Here is a 21906-nt window from a genome sequence, read left to right on the forward strand (position 1 = left end):
CTCTCAGCTCGAACAAATCGGAGTCAGACCAAAAATTTAGAGAAATTCTTGCTTCGCTGTTCGGTCAAAAATTCGGAGTTAGCGAGAGTGCGTACGCTAGGGTGCGATGCTGAGCGGCGTACGGGTGTTTTAGCCCCTTATTATGCCTCCGAAGAAAGTCAGTGCAAGCAGCAAAGTTGCTACAGGTGAAAAAAGAAAAGTAGTGCCTACAACTATTGCATTTAAGAAAGAAATAATTGCAAAATATGAAGGAGGTGTGCGAGTGTCTGATATTGCTAGGGAATACAGCATGGCTAAATCTACGATCAGTACGATACTAAAGAATAAGGAGGCTGTGAAATCTAGTGATGTGGCTAAGGGAGTGAGCGCTATAAGCAGGCAACGGCGGTCCACCTGCGCCTTCTGCTGACCACCACAAAGGTAAGAAATCCTATCCATAATTCTTTTCTTTATCCTTTTTTTTGTACACGTTCATGTTAGCGTAATCTTTCGTACGGAAGATTACGATAACGCGAACGTACAATTAGCCTGGTTTAGCTTCATGTGGGTGTTGGAACAAAGCCCCCTTTCCAATGAACCGCACACCACTTGTTGTGGAGACCCGAGTGCTAAATGACTTGTAAACGACCTGATTTTTTTTATTTTTACACGTTCATGTTAACGTTATCTTTCGTACGGAAGATTACGATAACGCGGACGTACGATTAGCCTGGGTTAGCTTTATGATTACGTTGAAAATTCAGGGTGTTGGAACGGATTAAAACGATTTACATTATTTTTAATGGGAAAAATGATTTCGGTGATCGAACAAATCGGTTTTCGAACAGGGTTCTGGAACGGATTATGGTCGAGAACCGAGGTTCCACTGTACACATAAAACCAGTCCATGATAAGTTGGGGACCACTGTTTTGATACACTTTAAATCGGCATTCATTTTATATTTCCAACTCAATCGTCTGCCTTATTATTTAAGGAGTTCGAGACTGGTATTGGCTAATGTGTGACGCCAAAATACAAAAACCAAGTGAGACAAATTAGCGTCTTAACACAAATGCTGAAGCGACTTGATTAGAAAGAAGTCCAAATTGAAAACGGTAGGACGTCTCGAAGTGGTAGGACGTTTCGGTAGAACACCGGTTAGCCACCTAGCTCACTCATTAGCTGCTAGTCGGCTAACCATCGCTAGCCGACGAGCTAACTCGACTAGCGGCAGCATCTAATGACAGAGAGGGCGGAGGGGCAGACAAAAACATCCTCGCGAGTAGCTGCTACCCTCCTCGCCAAAACACAAGGCGGCCGCCAGCAATTCCCCGCACGGAGCGTTCGGCGGTACCGGCACCCGGACAAACTAACATTCAAGAGGGCGGAGGACTACTGGCACTCCGCCGCCACACGAGCGCGGAGGCTCGGACGCAGCAGCAGAGCCAGGCGGGCTGAGCTCCGTCTATAAGCGGAAGAAAACGGGGGAGTCTCTGGCGAGGGCTTTCCCACCGTCACCACCAGCGTTAGGTTTCTTCGTTTTTCTCCGCCCGGACGCGATCTATTTGCCGGTTTGGAGAGCAGGCGTATATGGTGGCGTTTTTGTTACCTGTTTATGTTGACTTGTCCTCGGTCGCCGTCCCGTCCTCCTTTCGCCGCGGTCTTCCCCCCCTCCTGGCTCCAAAATGGCGCCAATATACGAGCGTTCACTGCTATGGCGGCCGGGAGTGCAGCGTCCCCTGCAGGACATCAGTGGAAGCTCGCCATTAGAATCGGGGAAGGGGGCGTTTGTGGACCATGGAGAGTGCCGGAGCACATCCCAGCTATCTTTGGGCGATGGGCAGGGAACATCCTGAACTGGTTGACAACCAGTTCCAGGGCACACGGAGACATCCATCCACCCATTATCCTCACCGCTTATCATCAGTAGGGTCGCAGGGGTCCTGGAGCCCATCCCAGTCATCTTCGGGCAGTGGGCAGGGGACACCCTGAACTGGTTGCCAGCCATCGCAGTGCACACAGAGACAGACAACTCACACGCTCATTCACACCTAGGGACAATATGGACCGGCCTTGCATGTTTTGGGTAATGTGGGAGGAAATCTGAGGGCCTGGAGGAAACCCACGCAAGCGTCAGGAGAACATGCAAACTCCACCCAAGAAGAAGGCTGGTAGCTGGTTTCAATCCCATGACCTAAAAACTGTGCCGCGGATGCACTAACCACTCATCCGCCGTTCCGCCTCACACGGAGACATACAACCATTATATCCAGGGTTGGGTAGGGTTACTTTAACTGGATTACTTTCAATTACTTTTGGATTACTCCAATACCAAATATGCTAATAAAAGACAAAAGAAACTAAATATGGATAAAATCACTAATCACTTTAATCCAGCCTGCGAGAATCCGCTTAGAAAAGCATAAGAGAAAAATGACTTGCAGTTCAAAATAAGTCCACTGGATGCCGCCAAAGCCAAGCATGACTCACAAGACAACTGGAGCTGTTTTTTCCTTCTCTATATGTCAAGTCAGGTTTATTTGTGACGCCCTTATATACAAGGAGTCTCAAAGGGCTGCACAGACCACAGATTTTTATGACACCATCCCCTGATCTAAAACCTACATGAGGGCAAGGAAAAAACTCTCTCTCGTATCGTTCAGATGTAATTTCCCCCTATGTTCCGGTCTGGAGCCTTTGCTCTGAAAATGCTGGTCTACTCGTGATCCCAAGAGCCAAGAAGAAAACCGGTTTGGAGCGTTTTCCATTTGGGCCCCGGTGTTGTGCAATGCTCTTTCCCCTGAGATTCGATCTGCAACCTCAGTGCAACTGTTTAAATCTAGGCTTAAAACACACTTCTATTCTATAGCATAAGAATGACCTATATGTTACGTTGACAATATCTGTGTATTATTTGTTATAGCAACATCCATTGCAGCCTGGTCATCCTGAAAAGGGAATTACATCTATCTCTTTTTCTCTTTTTCTCACTCCTCTCTTTCTCACACCCTTTCTCTTTCTCTCTCTCTTTCCTCCTTTCTCTCAAGGGATACACCCACCCATACTCTTATGTGCCCCCCTAGAAAAATAATTGCACACCCCCGCACTAAACCAGTGCTTCTCAATTGCTGGGTTCGGACCCAAAAGCAGGTGGCGGACCGATTATCAGTGGGTCACAGGCCTTTGCTAAGGAAGAAGATAAAATGGAGGGTCAATTACACTCCTTAACAGTAGATGGTGATAATGCCCTGCTCGAGCTATTCCTCCTGTTCATTCAATCGGTGCGTTTGAGAGGGACCACATCTCATTTCATTGTGATTGTGTTGGTTTTATTTCCTTTGTCTGCCCATATTGACGAGTCCCATGAAAGTCAACTATAACTGGGAGAGAAAGTGGAAACCGGTGATAACAACGATCGAGTTGAAGAATGAAACTAATACGAAAATATTGTAGGAGTGACTGGCATTGAAGTGCTGCTGGAAGGTACAGCAAATTGATATATTGATCTTTAATAACTACATAATGAAATCATGATACGTGTTTAAGTACCTTTTATTCATATTTGGAATTTCTTTTAGTGTGTGGCTATTTAAAAAACATCTCAAGAAGTCTCTTACATGAGATGTAGGCTTATGTGCAGGGTTGGGGAGTAACAGAATACATGTAACGGCGTTTCGTAGTTAGGATACAAAAATTGTTATTGTATTGTTACAGTTACAGAAAAAAGACGTTATTAAATTGTAGGAATATTTTGTTCGAATGAGGATTACTTTGCATGATTACTGTGTTTAAACGTATGTTTACATATCTATCTACCTACCTACCTACCAGGGTTGGGTAGGGTTACTTTAACTTGATTACTTTCAATGACTTTTGGATTACTCCAATACCAAATATGCTAATAAAAGACAAAAGAAACTAAATTTGAATAAAATGATGACTCACAACACATGGTAAGCTTTCTCTCCTGGCTTTGGTCTCTTTGATCTCCGGCAAAACTAACATAAAATGCGACAGAAACAAAATGAAAATCAATCCAAACAGCTTGCCGACATCATTTTTGCCGTTCCATGTATTCCGTTACTCCCCAAGCCTGCACAAAATTTAGTCATTTTATTCATATTTAGTTTCCTTTGTCTTTTATTAGCATATTTGCTATTGGAGTAATCCAAAAGTCATTGAAAGTAATCCAGTTAAAGTAACCCTACCCAACCCTGCTACCTGCCTTGGTCATATCCCTCAAGAGGGATGACCGACAGCAAGACAAACGCATACAATAACAAAGAAAATAAAAAGGGGAAAAAAGTAGCAAAAAACACACACACAAAAAAAATGTTTTTGACCATGGCCAACCCAAATGCCCAAACACCCAAACAAGTTAAGCACCTCGGCACCAGTAGGTCATGCTTTTGTCCCTCCAGATGAAACGGGACACGAGAAAGCAGCCATGTCACTCGGGTGAAGGTGACACAACACAAAATCTTCTGTTCAACAGCAGGGCCCGACAGCTTTCACTGGTTTACCCCTGCCGCATCATACGGGTGCCTTGCCCATCCCTTAGAACGCGTCCAAACATTCCACTATCCTTTTACAACACCTCTCCACTCCTTCCTATCACCAACAAGAGCTCTAGCTTCCACTATATTTAGACCTCTTTCCTGCAGTGCACTCATAACACCATTCATCCTCGTCAATCGCGGACTTCCTCTTGGTCTCCTTCCATTGACTTCTGCTCTGTAGATCCTCTTCAACATTCGTTCCTCATCCATCCTCCCCATGTGTCCAACCCAATTCTCTTATCCACACGCTTGCTCAGTTCCACTACTACTCCAGTTCTGTCTCTCACAATTTCATTGTCACGAGACCGGACCCGATCGGAGGCAGGAGGCAGGATGGGTGAACTCATTCGCGTTAACGATCAATTACTTTTATTAAGGAAATAAAAGTCGTCCAACACTCAGGGACAAAAACAAAAACAGGTTTACAGGCAAACAGGAACTCAGACTAGGAATACTCACAAAACAGGCTTTTACTCAGAACGGGCAAGTACAGGTTTCCTCAAGTCAAACAGAACAGAATAATGCAAAGTAATGCAATGAACCCGCAACCGGCAATCCCCAAAAACCGCCCTTAAGAAGCACACACGCAAATTAGAAAATCTGCTAAGCCGGTGCCAAGGGGACGGGGCCAGCCGGTCGCCACGGCGACCATGCTGGACATGACATTCATTTTGTTTACATATGCAATAAATAAATGACAACGACAACCACATTACATAATGGGTTGGTAGATGAATTGTGTCATAATTTCAATCAGTGACACTAGAGCAAGGGTCTCCACCGTGGTGCTGGCGGGACCCAGGGTGCCCTCTTAGGACAATTGGGGGACCTGCAGACCTGTTCTGAAAATAGCTCACCAGTGCTGGGTCATTGTGATTTTTTTAGTTCTAAATGTTTTTTTTTAAATTGGTTGACTGGTAAGAACATAGTAACAACTTAGTAATAACATGATAAGTTGTTATTTCAGAAATTCAACTATTTAAATTCCAGTTCATGGGCTTTACAGACAGAAACATAGTCAAGTATTGATAATTGTGTTTAAGCAATAGATTTAAGGAAACACGTTCATTTTCTCATCTTTTTATCGATTTAATTTACAGGAAATACAACAAACTAAATTCAAATTTATGGGTTTGATATAAATGAGAAATAAATGTGTATTTTTTTTAGCTTGGCTACCTTTTTAGCTTGGTAGAATGCAATCTTCCTAGCTTTTTAGCTATCTTGCTAGATTTTTACATTTTTTTGCATGCTAACTAGCTAACATTGTAACTTTTTCGCTATCAAGCGTAACTTTGGCCTTTCTGGCTAGCTATTGAAGGCGAAAGGACATTTCCGGTGTCTCGTCGCGTGTTCTTTTCCGGGACCAGACCGAGTATTCAGATTTTGAAAGAATAGAGCTGAGAGAAGCGATGAAGTTAAGGATATTTATTACAAAGTTTCAAAATAAAGACAAAATCAGAGTGCACTCTAGTCCAGTCGATGGGAAACGCTTCTCCCGTCGAAAGGCATCGAAATTTGTTTTGTCCCTTCTCTTATAGGAGAAAGGTGTGGATTATGCAAAACGTAAACACGAAACTCTAAGAAGCTTACATAAGAAGCTCACTAAAATGAACCGGCTCTTTCGGGTCCTAAACGGCTCTTCAGGTTGTTTTTGCTTCTTTAATCCCAACATGACCAAATATGATGTAAAATTATGCACAACATGACTTAAAGGAAGGGGGGAATAGAACAAAAAAGAAAAAAATACCAAAATGAAAAAGTAGTGAAAAGCTGAGGAAAAAAAGAAACAAAAGGAAGAGAAAAAAGAAGGAAAATTTTAGGAAAAAAAGCCAGAAAAAAACAAAAGAAAGAAATGTAGGAAAAAAATAAATAGAGAACAAAAAGAAAAAAGTAACAAAAAAGTAGAAAAACAACACGGAAAAAAGAAGAAAAAGTTTGTGTTGCATTCAAATAATTTCCAATTTTATCAAGTGAATCTTGTTGCCAACATTGTACTTCCACTAAAAAATGTGATTAAGTACAGTTCTGTATCTTACAACCGACGAAATAAGCCACCCAAAATTTTAATATTTTGCGACAAAATCTATCAGGAAATAAAAAGAAATGGATATCTTGTGAAAGAATTGTAAGAACAAACGACGTTTGTAGGCCGTACAACCTTTGCAATAGTACATGAGTCAATTCATTCAAAAGAGAAAAATAAATTTGCATTGCCGGAAACTCAGCAAAATGTCAAGTTTTGGACATGTTTGATAATGAATTATCTTGCCACACTTGGGATTATGGTGGCTCACTGTTGTTTCAAGCGTTGCTCACCGACTTTGTGTGAACGCTCAGACCCGTGGAAAATTACAGGGAACATAGCACACGGCCAATGTATCCACCGATGCACGTTCGCCAAACTGTGTTGCGGGTATAAAGCAGTTTTATTTTCCTCAGTATCTTATTTCCACTTGAATTTAGCATTCGTTTTGTTGATCAGCGCGTGCCTGCTGTTTCTTGAGGCTACTTTACACGTGTACTTGCAAGCTCAGACGCTGCACCAGTGATGCGTTCAGAGTCATTCAGTAAATTTGACGGATTGTCTTCTTTTTGCATTTTGCAGGTAATTGTTGTCCAAATCCACTATACGCTCGTTTTATTCTGTTTTTGTGAAAACGTTTTACTTAGCCTAGTAAATTTGAATATCGTCAAGAGATTTGGGATCACCGTTTGAACTTTGGCACAAGAGACATCGCAGAGTTTGTTGGAAATGGAGTGTGTTTAAAACACTATTGGATTATTTAGAGCACTTTTTGCAGGACAGGACACTACCTGGCTTACCCCCATCAATTCTTTGTTCATTTATTTCATCTCATCTCATTAGCTACACCGCTTATCCTCAGTAGGGTCCCGGGGGTGCTGGAGCCCATCCCAGCAATCATCGGGCAGTGGGCAGGGGACACCCTGAACTGGTTGCCAGCCAATCGCAGGGCACACGGGGACAGACAACTCACTCGCTCATTCACACCTAGGGACAATTTGGACCGACCAATTCACCTGAAATGCATGTTTTTTTGGAATGTGGGCGGAAACCGGAGTGCCCGGAGGAAACCCACGCAAGCACGGGGAGAACATACAAACTCCGCACAGGAAGTCTGGAGCTGGATTTGAACCCACGCAGGAGGTTCCCAAGACATAAACTGTGCCGCACATGCGCTAACCACTGCGCCGCCGTGCTGCCCTGTTCATTTATTTATCTTCATTTTTTTTTTTTTTAGAAATTTTATTTATAAAATGATCATTTTATCTCTAATTAACATGTTTTGTATTGGAGTATAATCCAAAAGTAATTAAAAATAATCAAGTTACATGATTGCAATATTATGGTGTTCGGATTACATTTTCCAACAGGTAAATAGGAAAATTGTCTGTATTTATTGAGCGCTTTTCAAGTCAATGAAGACCTCCCAAAGCGCTTTACAATGTGCTTTACACTTACCCATTCACACACACACTCACACACCAATAGGGAGTGAGCCATGCAAGACGCCTACCTGCTATCGGGGGTATTAGGGATTCAGTGTCTTCCCCAGGGACACTTCGACATATAACACGGAGGAGCCGGGAATCGAACCTGCGACCTTTTGATCCGAAAATGAACGCGGATTTCATTTTCAAAGTAACCCTCCCTACCTTCATTATATGTGGGTACATACAGTACTTGAAGCTGTTTTGGTGGGTATATTCTACTATCTCTGCTTTAAACTCCACAATCCTTTTGTTGGATACATTTGAGAAGTATAATTTATTTTGCTGGATTTAGGTCACAACTCGCGGCACGGCGGATGAGTGCTTAGCGGCACAGTTCTGAGGTCATGGGATCGAATCCTCCTGAGCGGAGTTTGCATGTTCTCCAAAATGGCCGTGGTGTGAATGGGCGAGTGTGTTGACTGCCTTTGTGCCCTGCGACTGGCTGGCAACCAGTTCAGAGTGTCCCCTGCCCACTGCCCGAAAATAGCTGGGACGGGCTCCAGCACCCCCGTGACCCTACTGAGGATAAGCGGTGCAGATAATGGATGGCTGGATGGAAGTTACATAAATACCTAAACAATTCCATACAATTATTCCTCTCAAGCCCTGCGACTGGCTGGCAACCAGTTCAGAGTGTCCCCTGCCCACTGTCCGAAAATAGCTGGGACGGGCTCCAGCACCCCCGCGACCCTACTGAGGATAAGCGGTGCAGATAATGGATGGATGGATGGAAGTTACATAAATACCTAAACAATTCCATACAATTATTCCTCTCAAGCCCTGCGACTGGATGGCAACCAGTTCAGAGTGTCCCCTGCCCACTGTCCGAAAATAGCTGGGACGGGCTCCAGCACCCCCGTGACCCTACTGAGGATAAGCGACGCAGATGACAGTTGGATGAATGGATGTCTCCGTGTGCCCAACACTGCTCTAATCACCACTTTGTAATTCTTTTTTCCTATTCATCCTGACAGTCCTTTATCTTTATTTTTCTCTTTAAAGTCTTTATTCCGCGTTTTACCCTGGAGTGCCATGTCTAATCTCCTCGCTTTCACAACGTCGATATCAATGAGAATAAAGCCCCTCGGTTCAATTCAACTCAATTCAATTAGCTAATTGGCATCCTCGCTGTCCAATCATGTCGCTATAAACCCAAGCGTGCACACCTGGCTTGGGTTTGACCTTCAGGCTCCAGGATGGAGGCTTTCCCTTCCACCTTCCCTCCGCCTTACAGCTTGGTGTGCGCCCCCCCTGCGGGCCCCATGCCGGGGGACCTCAGTTGGGCCAAGAGGGAGGCCCGCTTCGTGACGCCCTACGGCCTCAACTACCTGGAGCTCTGCAAGGCCATCCTGGCGCAGGCCTTGCCGCCCTTCGCGGTGCGCACCAGGGAATGCGGCGTGCAAGTCAACGCTCAGGTGGACAAAGGCGTGCAGTGCTCCCTGGGGCCCAAGACGCTGCTCGGATCCGGGGAGGAGGATCCTCTGGAGCCCGGGGAGGAGGACGAGAACCCCCATAAGGTGACCAGCACCCCTCCGGTGAGCAATTTGTGCTGCTCCTCCCGGCCGGTGTCCGTCTACTCGCCCGTGTTCGAGCGGCGCTTGCGGGGTAAGATCGACGAGGTTGGGTCTGAATCGCCTGTCTGGGAGGAGGAGAAAGAGGTTGATAAGCATCAGGATGAAGCCCCCAAAACCCCTTTATATCGTCTTTCAACGAGAAGCTCCGATTTCCAGGTAATTTATTTATTCAGCTCCTAAAATTCAAATGCATACCTTATCTGGAAAAAATGTGGGAAAGGTCATCTCAAATTTACTCCACAGGGCCAGATTAGGTCCACTCAGTGACTTAATTTGTCCAACAATAAATTTCCATCCATTCATCCATTATCTGCACCATTTGTCCTCAGTAGGGTCGCGGGGGTGCTGGAGTCCAACCCAGCTATCTTCAGGCATCGGGCAGGGGACACCCTGAACTGGTTGCCAGCCAATCGCAGGGCACACAGGGACAGACAACTCGCTCGCTCATTCACACCTAGGGACAATTTGGACCGACCATTTCACCTGCTATGTTTTTGGAATGTGGGAGGAAACTGGAGTGCCCGGAGGAAGCCCACGCAAGCACGGGGAGAGCATGCAAACCACACAGGAGGTTCGATCTCATGACCTCAGAACTGTGCCGCACGTGTGCTAACCACTGCGCCGCTGTGTTGCCCACCATAAATTTCCGAGGGTGTCAAAAAAAAAAAAAAAAAAGAATCAAGTCTCAAGGTAATTTCTATGAAAAGTTATGATTGTTGCAAAGCAAATACTCTGTTCGCTAGAGGGCAGCGATGAGTTTGTATAGCTGCCAAGGTGGCCGTTTTGGATGTAAAATCTCTCAGAAATTCAGTCTAGTGAAAATAACTTGTTTTGATATTCCTAAATACAAAAACACTTTCTCACACACGCATAAAACGTTTCAATAATCAGTCTAATTATATCTCTTGTACGTTTATCAATCTTATATTCTTTTATTGTAAAGTCGTGCTCATGTGTGTGCTGTTTTCACTGACTCATGATAATCCATGCCCGCCCTGGGGGCGTTCTCTTTTTCTCTTTCAACCAACATGGAAGCCATGAGTACTTTTGCTCCTGGTATCACGATGTAGTTTTTAACAATATATGTATTTTATCTGTGTAAATCCAGCCACCTAAGAGTCTTAATAATGACTATCTCTGACAATAGCATAGTGAGATGTTTCAGGTGTGAAACTGCATACCTGTCAACCTCAGCCAGTTGTGATGACAAACCTTACAAAAGACGCAGCACCTATTTACTCACAGGACAATGTAGGAAAAAATGCTCGATCGAAGACAGCATTTTCTAGTGTGTGGCGACGATTAACAATCTACAATGTTGTCTGCTCCCAGTGACCGAAATGATCCTGTTTGGAGCAGAAATTGGCAAAACTAGATTAGTCTGACAAAAAAAACCTCCGAGGTTTTTCATTTGCTTTAATGATAAAACATAAAAAGGAAAAATGTCAGGTTTTCAATGTAAATCTCTTGAATTTCTGTCTCAAGGTAATTAGCTTGTTTTTATATTACTAAATATAAAAACAATGTTTCTCATACACACACATAAAGTAACGTTTCAACAATGAGTGTAATTATATCTCTTGTACGTTATCAATCTTGTATTCTTTTATTTTGAAGTCATGTTCTTGCGTGTACTGATTTCTCTGACGCAAAATAAACCACTCCCTCTCTCTGTTTGGACTTCACCCAGGACGGACGTAAGTTCTTTTTTGCCATCATGTAGAATTAAACAATATACATGTATTTTATCTGTGCAAATATAGCCACCAAATAGTCTTAATAATGTCGATCTCTGACAAAAACAAAGCTAAAAATTTGACTTACTTCCACTTCAAAACAGTCTGGATCTGGTCCCAGAGCCAAGCGCAGTCGGACATCCTTTGTTATTGTTTTCAACCACTCTTCCTAGTTAAAGTCAATTCAACCCAATAGTACTATTTTCTTTTGTTTACATCCGCAATTAAAAGTATATATGTGGTTAAGTTGTTTTTAAACACTGGTTCATTTTAAAACACGTTAATAGTATTAAAATTATGCACACCACCAAAAAAACAGGGTGTCCCAAAATGACGTAGACGTACTTTAAACTCTAAAGTGAATACAGTGGGACCTCGCTACTTCGGGGTTCCACGTTTGCGGGTTAAGAGCTTCGCAGGTCTAAAAAATAATAATAGAATAAAATAATTCAAACATTTTTCAGGTGCGCCGCCACAGATTTTCACTTATCGCAGGTGGTTTTGGTCCCCATTAACCGCCATAACCGAGGTCCCACTGTATTTGAATTATATAGTGCCTCCTAGTGGTAAAGAGAAATATCGATTCATTGTAGGGAAAAAACGATGTGGATTTGAGTAATAAGCAAAAAATACATGTACTATCACATAAACGTGCATTTTATTAAATATTTGGAGGTGTTTTGTTTATGTGATAAGAAATGAGCCACACCTAGGGATCTGACATGATTGACTGCCATCTTGCTGCTACAAAAGCTCATAAAATTTGTTTTCCATTTGCTTTTTTTGTTTTTGTTCATTTTTGTAATTATATTTGTTTTTTTCCCCCTCTTTTGTTTTAATTTCCCTCATTTATTTTTTCAATTTCCACTTTTCCTGGTTTTCATCTTTTTTCCATTTTTTTGACAAAAGGCTTGGCCAAAAATTGTTGGGTATGGGTCACATTGAGTGTCCGCATTTTTTTTTTCTTGAGCACTTTTTGTTGGCACCACATGATAGAGCATCTAGTGGTCACCTATAACACACTGTACCTTTAATAGCCCAAAAAGATGTTTTTGGGCATCTCTCAACACTCTCATATAGCATCATTGCATTTCAAATTTTTGTTCAGGTTTTCAGGACTTGTTTTTGTTTATAAACAAACGTAAGCCCAGTATTTGCCATTCTTACTCCCGAATCAAATCAGACCAGAAATAAGTTTATTGGATAAAGTCAAAGAGTGTTACTGTATACGCTATTTTGGGACCCCCTGTAGGAAAGAAATGCTCTAATGGATTCAGGTATTGACATGGAGAAAGTGATCTTTCTTGATCTAAGACATGCTTATGTAACCGCGTTGTACTTGTCCCACCAAAGATCCACATTCACGCTGGACTGGATCATGAGGTTTTTATTTTTATTACTGCAGATGAAATGAGTCTCAACATTAGCTTTTCTGCTGGCTTTGATCTCATTAGCAGCTCTCTCTGTAGACTGCCCAAAAGCATATCAAAGAGCTTTCTTTTCAATTTACATAAAATATATTTTAGAATATCACAATACATTTTTACATCCATTTCAAGAAGATACTTGTAACAAGACATCGTATAGTGGATTTTTTAACGTTTACAATGAATTCAACATATTTTTCTGTAGTCTGAATTTCAACCAACATCATCCTTTTTAATATATATGAGAAAATAGAAATAAGAACAATAATGAGTATAAAAACGGATACAATTTACCTGCAGATGAAATGAGTCACAACATTAGCTTTTCTGCTGGCTTTGATCTCTACAAGGGGAATTAACATTTTAGTATAACAGAAACAAAACGAAAATAAATCCAAACAGCTTGACAATATCAATCACATTACTGTGCATGTTGAGAGATTTGTCAGCTGTGGTTATAATGTTTAAAATTAACTTCTTTTGTGGAGCACCAAAAGATGTGTCTTACCATTAGCAGCTCTCTCTGTAGACTGCCAACAAACCCCGCCTCCCGGTCACATGTCAGAAGCCAAAACCAAACCCCACCCCATACCAGCAGGTGGCACTGTTGGACTCATCATTGCAGGACACTTACCAAAAACTATACACATATTTCAGCAGGAATTTCAATAAAACAAAAGTTATTATTACACCCGTTCCATACACACACCCCTGAAATTCTGCTAAATATGGGGGTGCTACACTAAACAGAAAAAAATCACATGCAAAAGTGCAAATACTGATGAAAAAAACACAAAAACTGGTACAGTGTTACAAGGAACAAACTGAAGTGCATGTCAGTTCTAAAACTCTCCCAAAAAGGAGTGTGAAAAGAAAGGAGGCGTTACACTTATATACGGTAGTTTGATCGCCATTCGTACAGTACATGATGTGAATACCTTCCTGTGTTCTTTGTAGTTCCTGGAGCAGAAGTATGCTTTCTTCCACTGCAAAAAGTGCAACATCCGGTGGGAGAGTGCTTATGTGTGGTGCATCTCTGGAACCAACAAGGTTAGATATCTGACATTGGATATTTACATGAACTCTTCAACTACCAATGACGGTTACAGACGTCAAATATGTTTGAAATTGACCGCTATTGACTGATTTAACGCCGATCCTCCCTTTTTTTGCGTAGTTGTAGTTTACTGGGTTGGCAGTGAAGGAGTTGAATTCCACAAAAAACAGCTTCTAACTAACTTGACTCGTTCAATGAGACGACTGGGCTAGCAGTGAATGCCGCAAAGAAGTAATTAGCTTGCACCTAATGTACTTTTTACATTCACTACCAATGATAGTTACACACACCAAAGATCTATTTGAAATGCAATGATAGAATTTGATAACTCCACAGATTTACTACTTAAGTGGGCTGGCAATGAGTCCACTGAGCTGGCATGCAACGGGTTAAATTCAGATTCAGATTCAGATCTACTTTATTGTCAGTCTAGTACACGTGTATACAGAACGAAATGTCGGTACATCTGACCCACACAATTTCCTTGATGTACAGATATAAATATAAATAAAATGTTGTATTGAGTTGGAGTATTGAGTACTAATAATATACTAAATAATGATGGCTATGTATAGTATTTTACAGTAGTGCAAAGAGTGCAAGAGGAGCAGCTAACCAGATGTGCAAAATGGGCAGTCAGGTAAACAAGTCAGGTAAACAGTAACAATAACACTGTAGTACAATAGTGCAGAGGAGAACAGATGTGCAAGGAGTGGCTAGCTATAAAGAACTGCCAGTAGTGCAAGAAAGTCAAACAAAACCAACAGATGTACAGATTAGCGGCAGTTTAGATTTACTATGAGTTTGATTGACCATTTAACAGTCTAATGGCCAGGGGGACAAGACCAGAGGCTAGCAGAGTGAACAGTCCATGATGGGGGTGAGAGGGGTCCCTGATAATGTTCTTGGCTTGGGATAGGCAGCGCTTCTGGCCAATGTCCTGAATGGAGGGGAGAGAAGTGACAGAGTAAATGCCAGAATGAGCTAGTTGACTCGATCATCCTTAACTACCAAGTTAACTAAAGTGGAAAATAGGATTGACGTCCATGGCAATGATTAAAATGGATATCTATTATATTCCCCAAATGGTGAAATCGAGGTAAACGGTCTGCATTTTTATAGCGCTTTTCAAGTCACTGAAGACCTCCCAAAGCGCTTCACACTTACCCATTCGCACACACACACCGATAGCGGCGTCGACCATGCAAGGCAACTACCTGCTTATCGGAGGCATTAGGGATTCAGGGTCTCGCCCATGAACACTTTGACATATAACAAGGAGGAGCCGGGAATCGAACCTGCGACTGCTTGATCCAAAAACTTTCTGAGCCACTGCTGCCCCAGTAGCAACGGTTCAGTAAAAAGTAGTGGAATAAACATTTAGCAGCAACAAAAATTCCTAAATAGTTTGCAAAATAGATATTTACAGTTTTAAACACTTATTTAGGGTGGTGGTGGCCCTGGGAAATAAACTGTTTATCTATGTTTTGAGGGACTGTAGGTAGAAATGTCTGATTTATTAGAATTACTTAAAGGAAATATTTGTACTATAAGGTGCCTGCTAGTGGTACAAAAACCTTCATTCAGTAAAAAAACATAGATTTGAATAATGGGCAAACTACATGAACTATTATACCATTGTTCATCTCATCTCATTAGCTGCACTGCCTATCCTCAGTAGGGTTGCGGGGGTGCCGGAGCCCATCCCAGCAATCATTGGGCAGTGGGCAGGGGACACCCTGAACTGGTTGCCAGCCAATCGCAGGGCACACAGGGACAGACAACTCGCTCGCTCATTCACACCTAGGGACAATTTGGACCGGCCAATCCACCTGAAATGCATGTGCAATGTGGGAGGAAACCGGAGTGCCCGGAGGAAACCCACGCAAGCACGGGGAGAACATACAAACTCCGCACAGGAAGTCCGGTAGCTGGATTTGAACCCACATAGGAGGTTCCCAAGACCTTGGAACTGTGCCGCACACGCGCTAACCGCTGCCCCACCATGCTGCCCTATACAATTGTCAAGTTTCATAAATATTCAAAGTTTTTGAGGAATTTATTACTTTTACATGCCGGAATCCATACTTGGTAGTCGCCGCCATGTTTGTCTGACATCTTGCTGCTACGCTGCGTCTCTTCTGCACTGGTTTCCGTTCGCATTAGATGACATATCAGATGTTACACAATGTACCTTAAAACTAGTACTGATTAAGTTTCTAGCTAGTACGATGTGGCATTTAAGCAAGCTAGTTGGTTACAAGCTAACTAGTTAATTGTGCCATTAACTTCCAGCCCACTTAACTCATTGCCAGGCTACTCCAGTGGAGAATTGGGTTCATACGGGTGCTTGAAATGCTTGAATTTTAATGATATCTTTTCAAGGCTTAAGTGCTAGTATTTTAGGTCAAGTGCTTGTAAATGCCTGAAGTTGTTGCCATGTTTCTCAACAAGTCTACCGACACAGCTGTAGGGTCTTCGCTTTTCCATTGCATATCTTGTTTTCTCGCGATTAACGGCAACTGGAATTAGTTTGTACGGCATTGACCTATGCAGCGTCATCGCCCCCTATGGGTCATGCCCAAGAGGACAGGTGCACGCTACATCTAAACGGGGCTTTAAGAAATGTGTATTAGTGCAAGGATCACGTATCATTTTATCATGGGCCATGCAAAAAAAAATGAGGTAGCGTTTCCCAATTGGAAGAATTTCCTGCAACTGAAAATGTGACATTGCTGCCATGTTCATACAATGCCTATAAGGGGAGATTTGTATAAATATATTTACAATTTACTTGAGATGTAAAAATCATGTATTGATTAATGCACATGCAAGATTAAAAATCACATTTGCAGTGTTCATTTTACCTCTGAAAAGTGATGGGTCCCGGGGACTCGCATGCTCAAAAATCTATGGGTCCCAACAGAGATTTATGGGTCCCCAAAATTTAGTGTTATCGAGGTTGAAATTGTAAATCAGCGACAAATATATAAATCTATATATTCATTCAGTTTTAATCATCACACTTAATTGGTAATACAAAGCAGTTATCACTTCACAAACATATTGTACATTATACATAATAATATTGCTGAAATATTAGTCTATATATTCATGCCGTTTTAATCACTTCAGATTTTTCAGTTCATATATTCTTCGTGGTTTGCTGTCCCGCCACAGTTGTATTGCCTTCTCAATGTCCAATTGTAGCAACAGAATTCCCATAGCTAATTTGTGGTTTTCATTGTCGTTGTGCCGATCCAATGTGCTTTTCTGAAAGTTAGTATTGCGAAATGGTTTATGCAATCCAGTTTTTTTGTTACGCTGGGTGCACACATCACAGAACATGTAGCCTCCATTATCATCCTCCTCTTAGCGTAACCAGGAATATAATTGAGTCCATTTTGGCAGAAAAGTCCTATTATTGCTAGGAGTATTCTTTTGTTTATCTTTCGGCAAATCGCTCGCTTTAAAACACGTGTTTTCCTTGCCTTCGCGGTCTTCTAAAGAATTTCTCCGCCGTTTTTTCGTGCCGGAATTATTGCCGTTGTTACCACTTTCTCTATGTTTCGACTTATTACCCACACTGAAGAAATTACCAATTTTTTGTTGATTTGCACCTAATACCAACTGTTTTTACGGAGGCATACTTCTTTCACTCGACAACCATCAAAACAATGGCGTCATCTCGAAGCAAAGAGATCTCGTTTGCCAAGATCGGCGCGAGACCAAAACAACAATGGCAGATCTGCCTGACGAAAAGTTTGGAGTGCGGTAAATCTTTGTTTAAAGAAAAAGTAATCGGTAAATAATGACAATTTGGTGTCAAAAAAGTTGGCAAACGAGAAAACTGCATTTGTAAATCGCATATATATTTGTGGCTCACACCAGATTTTCTTTTTAATCGTACTGGAGGAATTAGAAAATTGGCCTTGAAAGTGCTTGAATTTGGCCATGACAAAGTGTATGAAGCCTGATGTATATATTTGTCAATAGCACCAATTAAAAAGTCATTATTGATGTCTGTATCCATCATTGGTAGTGAATGAGTTACCAAGTAAATCACTTCATATTGGATAATTTTTTTGGGGGGGGGGAACCCCATCACTGCAGGTGTATTACAAGCAGCTCTGCCGGAAGTGCCAGGTGAGCTTCAACCCCTACCGAGTGGAGTCAATCATTTGCAAGGTGAGAAGAACTGCAGGATATTCAATAAAAGGAATGAGATTTGCAATCTGTGTTGGCTTTCAGGGCTGCTCGGAAACCTGCTGCAGCTGTGAAAAGAAGAATAGGCACATCAACATGAGCAGGCCCCACCGCCAGGATCTGTGCTGCCGATGCCGGGGTATGAAGCTGTCCTGCGACACCACCTACAGTTTCAAGTACATTGTCTGAAGTTGGCGGCAGCATCCTTGCCTTCCTTCTTGCGTGATATAATAAATCAAGTGCATCTCAAGCGTGGGTTGAGAATTTTTATCTTTTGATGAAGCCTTGTGGTTACAGGGTTCACACGGGTGCTCAAAATCTTTAAATGCTTGTGGTTTATTGTGTTGAAGTATTGTAAAGTGCTTGAAATGATTGAAATTGTTACTTTTTTCAAAATGATGCAGACACTGCTCTCTGGCTTTGCAATTGTATATCTCCTTCCCTCATGTAAAGCTGCAGCTGGCATTAGTTTGTACAGCTTTGTCCTACAAAGAGTCATTGCGCCCGGGAGGACGGGTGCATGCTACATATTAACAGGGCACTATTAAATGTGTATTAGTGCAAGGATCACGTATCAAATATGGACATTTATCAGGGGCCATGGAAAAAATGAAGGTAGTGTTTCCTATTGGTAAATTCTAATGGGAAAATTTTCCAGCAACTGAAAATGTAAGATACAGACAGTGGCTTGTGAAATTATTTGCCCCCCTTGAACTTTGACCTTTTGCCACATTTCAGACTTCAAACATAAAAAGATATACAGTAATCATTCCAAGATGGCGGCGCGCACGAGTGCAGCGACTTCACTGGCTCCAGTTCGTCTTTTGTTTTTCAGTGTTCTTTTATCCCTCATATTTTCCCTTCGACTCCTTTCGCAACTACAATAACATCCACAACATCCCGAGGGATATACAGAGACCACCGGATCTGCCTGCCGACGACGTAGCAAAAGAAAAAGGCTGCCAGTCGGGCCTGGGCTAAGAAGGCGACCACACAGACCAGTGCTCCCAAGCATGTTCCTAACCAATGCCAGATCCAAAATGAGTGAATTTGAGCTGCGGATCGCTACCAACAGCTTCGTCCGAAATTGGAGTATTTTTGTCATAACTGAGTCTTTGCTTCCCCGACGCCGCAGTCCAACTAGCAGGACGCACGCTTCACCGGCACGAATGAGACGGAGACTCCGGTAAAAACAGGGATGGGGGACTATGCGCTACAATAACAGCCGAATCATTGACACACACTGCTCACTCGATATAGTTTCTAGCAGTATCATGTAGACCTACCGAGAGAGCTAACTGTGGTCATTGTGCTTGCTGTTTGAGTTCCACCGGATGCTAACGTTCCACCGGATACTAACGTTGGCATAGCGCTAAATCTCCTGCCCGCTGCTATCAATAAACGGCAGCTTGCACACCCCGACGGAGCTTTTATCGTCGCCGGCGACTTTAATTGGGCATGTTTAAGGACTGTACTTCCCAAATCCATTCAATACGTGGACTGAGCAATTAGGGGAAAAAACACTGGACCGTGTGTACAGTAAGATCAAACATCTAGTTGGATCCGCCCATCTCTGTCTGTCCCTCACCTCCTCACACACGCCCCCTCCGGAGGAAAACAAAGCCTATACAACAAGGACAGTACAAACATCTTCTTTGTTCCTTTATCTCTGTTTTCCTTATCCTCACTGTAAAATGTGGAACTGGAGTGCCATGTCCAATTTTGTTGTCACAATATATCACATGTTGTAACAATAACAATAAAGGTATATTCTATTCTTCTATTCTAATTTCTTGTGAAGCATCAACAATAAATGGGACATAATCATGAAGTGGAACACACTTTATTGAATATTATAAACCTTTTCAACAAATAAGTGAGTGTGCAAAATTATTCAGCCCCTCTACCTTCAGTGCAGCAAACTCTGTCCAGAAGTTCAGTGAGGATCGCTGAATGATTCAATGCTAATCTAAATGACTAACAACGATAAATGGAATCCACCTGTGTGTAATTAAGTCTCCGTATGAATGCACCTGCACTGTGATAGTCTCAGAGGTCTGTTTTAAGCGCTGAGAGCATCATGAAGAACGACGAACACACCATGCAAGTCCGAGATACTGTGGTGAAGTTTGAAGCTGGATTTGGATACAAAAAGATTTCCCAAGCTTTAAACATCCCAAGGAGCACTGTGCAAGCAAAAATGTTGAAATGGAAGGAGTATCAGACCACTTCAAATCTACCATGATCAGCCCTTCCACCTAAACTTTCAGCTCCTACAAGGAAAGAACTGATCAGAGATGCAGCCAAGAGGCCCATGATCACTTTGGATGAACTGCAGGGGTCTACAGCTGAGGTGGGAGAATCTGTACATAGGACAACAATTAGTCGTATACTGTACAAGTCTGGCCTTCATGGAAGAGTGGCAAGAAGGAAGCCATTTCTCAAAAGATATCCATAAAAAGTGTTGTTTAAAGTTGGTCACAAGTCACCTGGGAGACGCACCAAACATGTGGAAGAAGATGCTCTGGTCAAATGAGACCAAAATTGAACTTTTTGGCATCAACGCAAGACGTTATGTTTGGCGTAAAAGCAGCACAGCTCATCACCCTCAACACACCATCCCCACAGTCAAACATGGTGATGGTAGCATCATGGTTTGGGCCTGCTTTTCTTCAGCAGGGACAGGGAAGATGGTTAAAATTGATGGGAAGTTGGATGGAGCCAAATACAGGACCATTCTGGAAGAAAACCTGAGACTGGGACGGAGATTTGTCTTCCAACAAGACAATGATTTAAAACATAAATCAAAAGCTACAATGGCACACCCAGTTTTTCGTTTATTTAATAAAAAAGTTTCAAATATCCAATAAAGTGTGTTCCACTTCATGATTGTGTCCCACTTACTGTTGATGCATCACAAGAAATTACAGGTGTATATCTTTATGTTTGAAGTATGAAATGTGGCAAAAGGCTACAAAGTTTAAGGGGGCTAAATAGTTTCGCAAGCCACTGTATTACTGTCATTTTACCCAACATCTATATGGGGAGAGATCATAGGTCTCGGGCACATAAGATTAAAAATTGCATATGTAAATCGCAGATACATTTAGCAGACTACATGATTCACACCAGATTTTGTCTTTTAATGGGACTGGATAAATTGGATAATTGGCCTTTAAAGTCCTTAAAGTGCTTGAATTTGGCCATGAAAAAAGTGTTTAATCACTGTTACTGCTTGGTTCATTAACATCACACTAATGCATTGCAAAAGAACGCAATATCCTCGGTAATGAGTACTGTTAAGAGTCGAATATTGCATCTCAACTGCCGTCGCTCGGCTACTTACCGTACTAGGGGCAGATCATTAGTGATAAAGTCCTCTTATCACTCTCACTCCTTCGCACACGATGTATCAAGACATTAATCATCACCGGCAAGTTTATGTATACCTTCAAAGAACACACGATAAGTTACAATGGTGCTGGTTCAGAAAATGAAAACACTGAATTTTTCATTTTGGAAATGCTCTTCTAAACCTATATACTCACATCTAAGCTGTATATACAACTATCAAATGCTGAAATCAGGAGTCAGTTTATATGAGCATATTTGATTGCGTCCCCAGTAGCGAATGGTATGCAGCGTGACAACAGGGGGTGTGGCTTATACGGGAACAACGAATCAACTCAACCGATGGGGAAAAGGTGAGCACATATTTTACAGTAAAAGTATGCTGAATTTTTATTTGTAAAATTTCAATACTCCATACCTGGAGGAAAAAAAACTGTTTTAGCAGGACCTAGAATTGGATAAGTAAATATTTGGTCTAAAGCCAAAATGGATATGGAGTG

At 42.1% G+C, this 21906-nt stretch overlaps 2 protein-coding genes across 2 annotated transcripts in view; one reads left to right on the forward strand and one right to left on the reverse strand.

Moving 5' to 3' along the window:
- pds5b (PDS5 cohesin associated factor B) overlaps positions 1–1713 on the reverse strand; it is a 35263-nt gene extending 33550 nt beyond the window's left edge. Inside the window, exon 1 of the mRNA XM_088320793.1 lies at positions 1590–1713. The gene's annotated coding sequence lies outside the window, so the exon portion shown is untranslated. The remainder of the gene's footprint in view (positions 1–1589) is intronic.
- Positions 1714–9213: 7500 nt separating this feature from the next.
- Positions 9214–18305, forward strand: zar1l (zygote arrest 1-like). The gene is made up of 4 exons (XM_088321131.1): positions 9214–9785; positions 13750–13842; positions 17963–18037; positions 18101–18305. Exons 1-4 carry the CDS (start codon positions 9252–9254, stop codon positions 18242–18244), a joined length of 846 nt encoding a protein of 281 aa, XP_088177257.1. The 5' UTR covers positions 9214–9251; the 3' UTR covers positions 18245–18305.
- Positions 18306–21906: the final 3601 nt, after the last annotated feature.

Source organism: Urocampus carinirostris, chromosome 17, assembly GCF_059441175.1.
Source record: "Urocampus carinirostris isolate Australia breed hairy pipefish chromosome 17, RoL_Ucar_1.0, whole genome shotgun sequence".
Classification (NCBI taxonomy): domain Eukaryota; kingdom Metazoa; phylum Chordata; class Actinopteri; order Syngnathiformes; family Syngnathidae; genus Urocampus; species Urocampus carinirostris.

Bases quoted from the DNA above. Each gene is read 5' to 3' on its own strand.
- zar1l (XM_088321131.1), top strand. From the start codon at position 9,252: ATGGAGGCTTTCCCTTCCACCTTCCCTCCGCCTTACAGCTTGGTGTGC. The intron at 9,786-13,749 runs GTAATTTATTTA...TGTTCTTTGTAG, and splicing joins CGAGAAGCTCCGATTTCCAG to TTCCTGGAGCAGAAGTATGC. The intron at 18,038-18,100 runs GTGAGAAGAACT...GTTGGCTTTCAG, and splicing joins TGGAGTCAATCATTTGCAAG to GGCTGCTCGGAAACCTGCTG.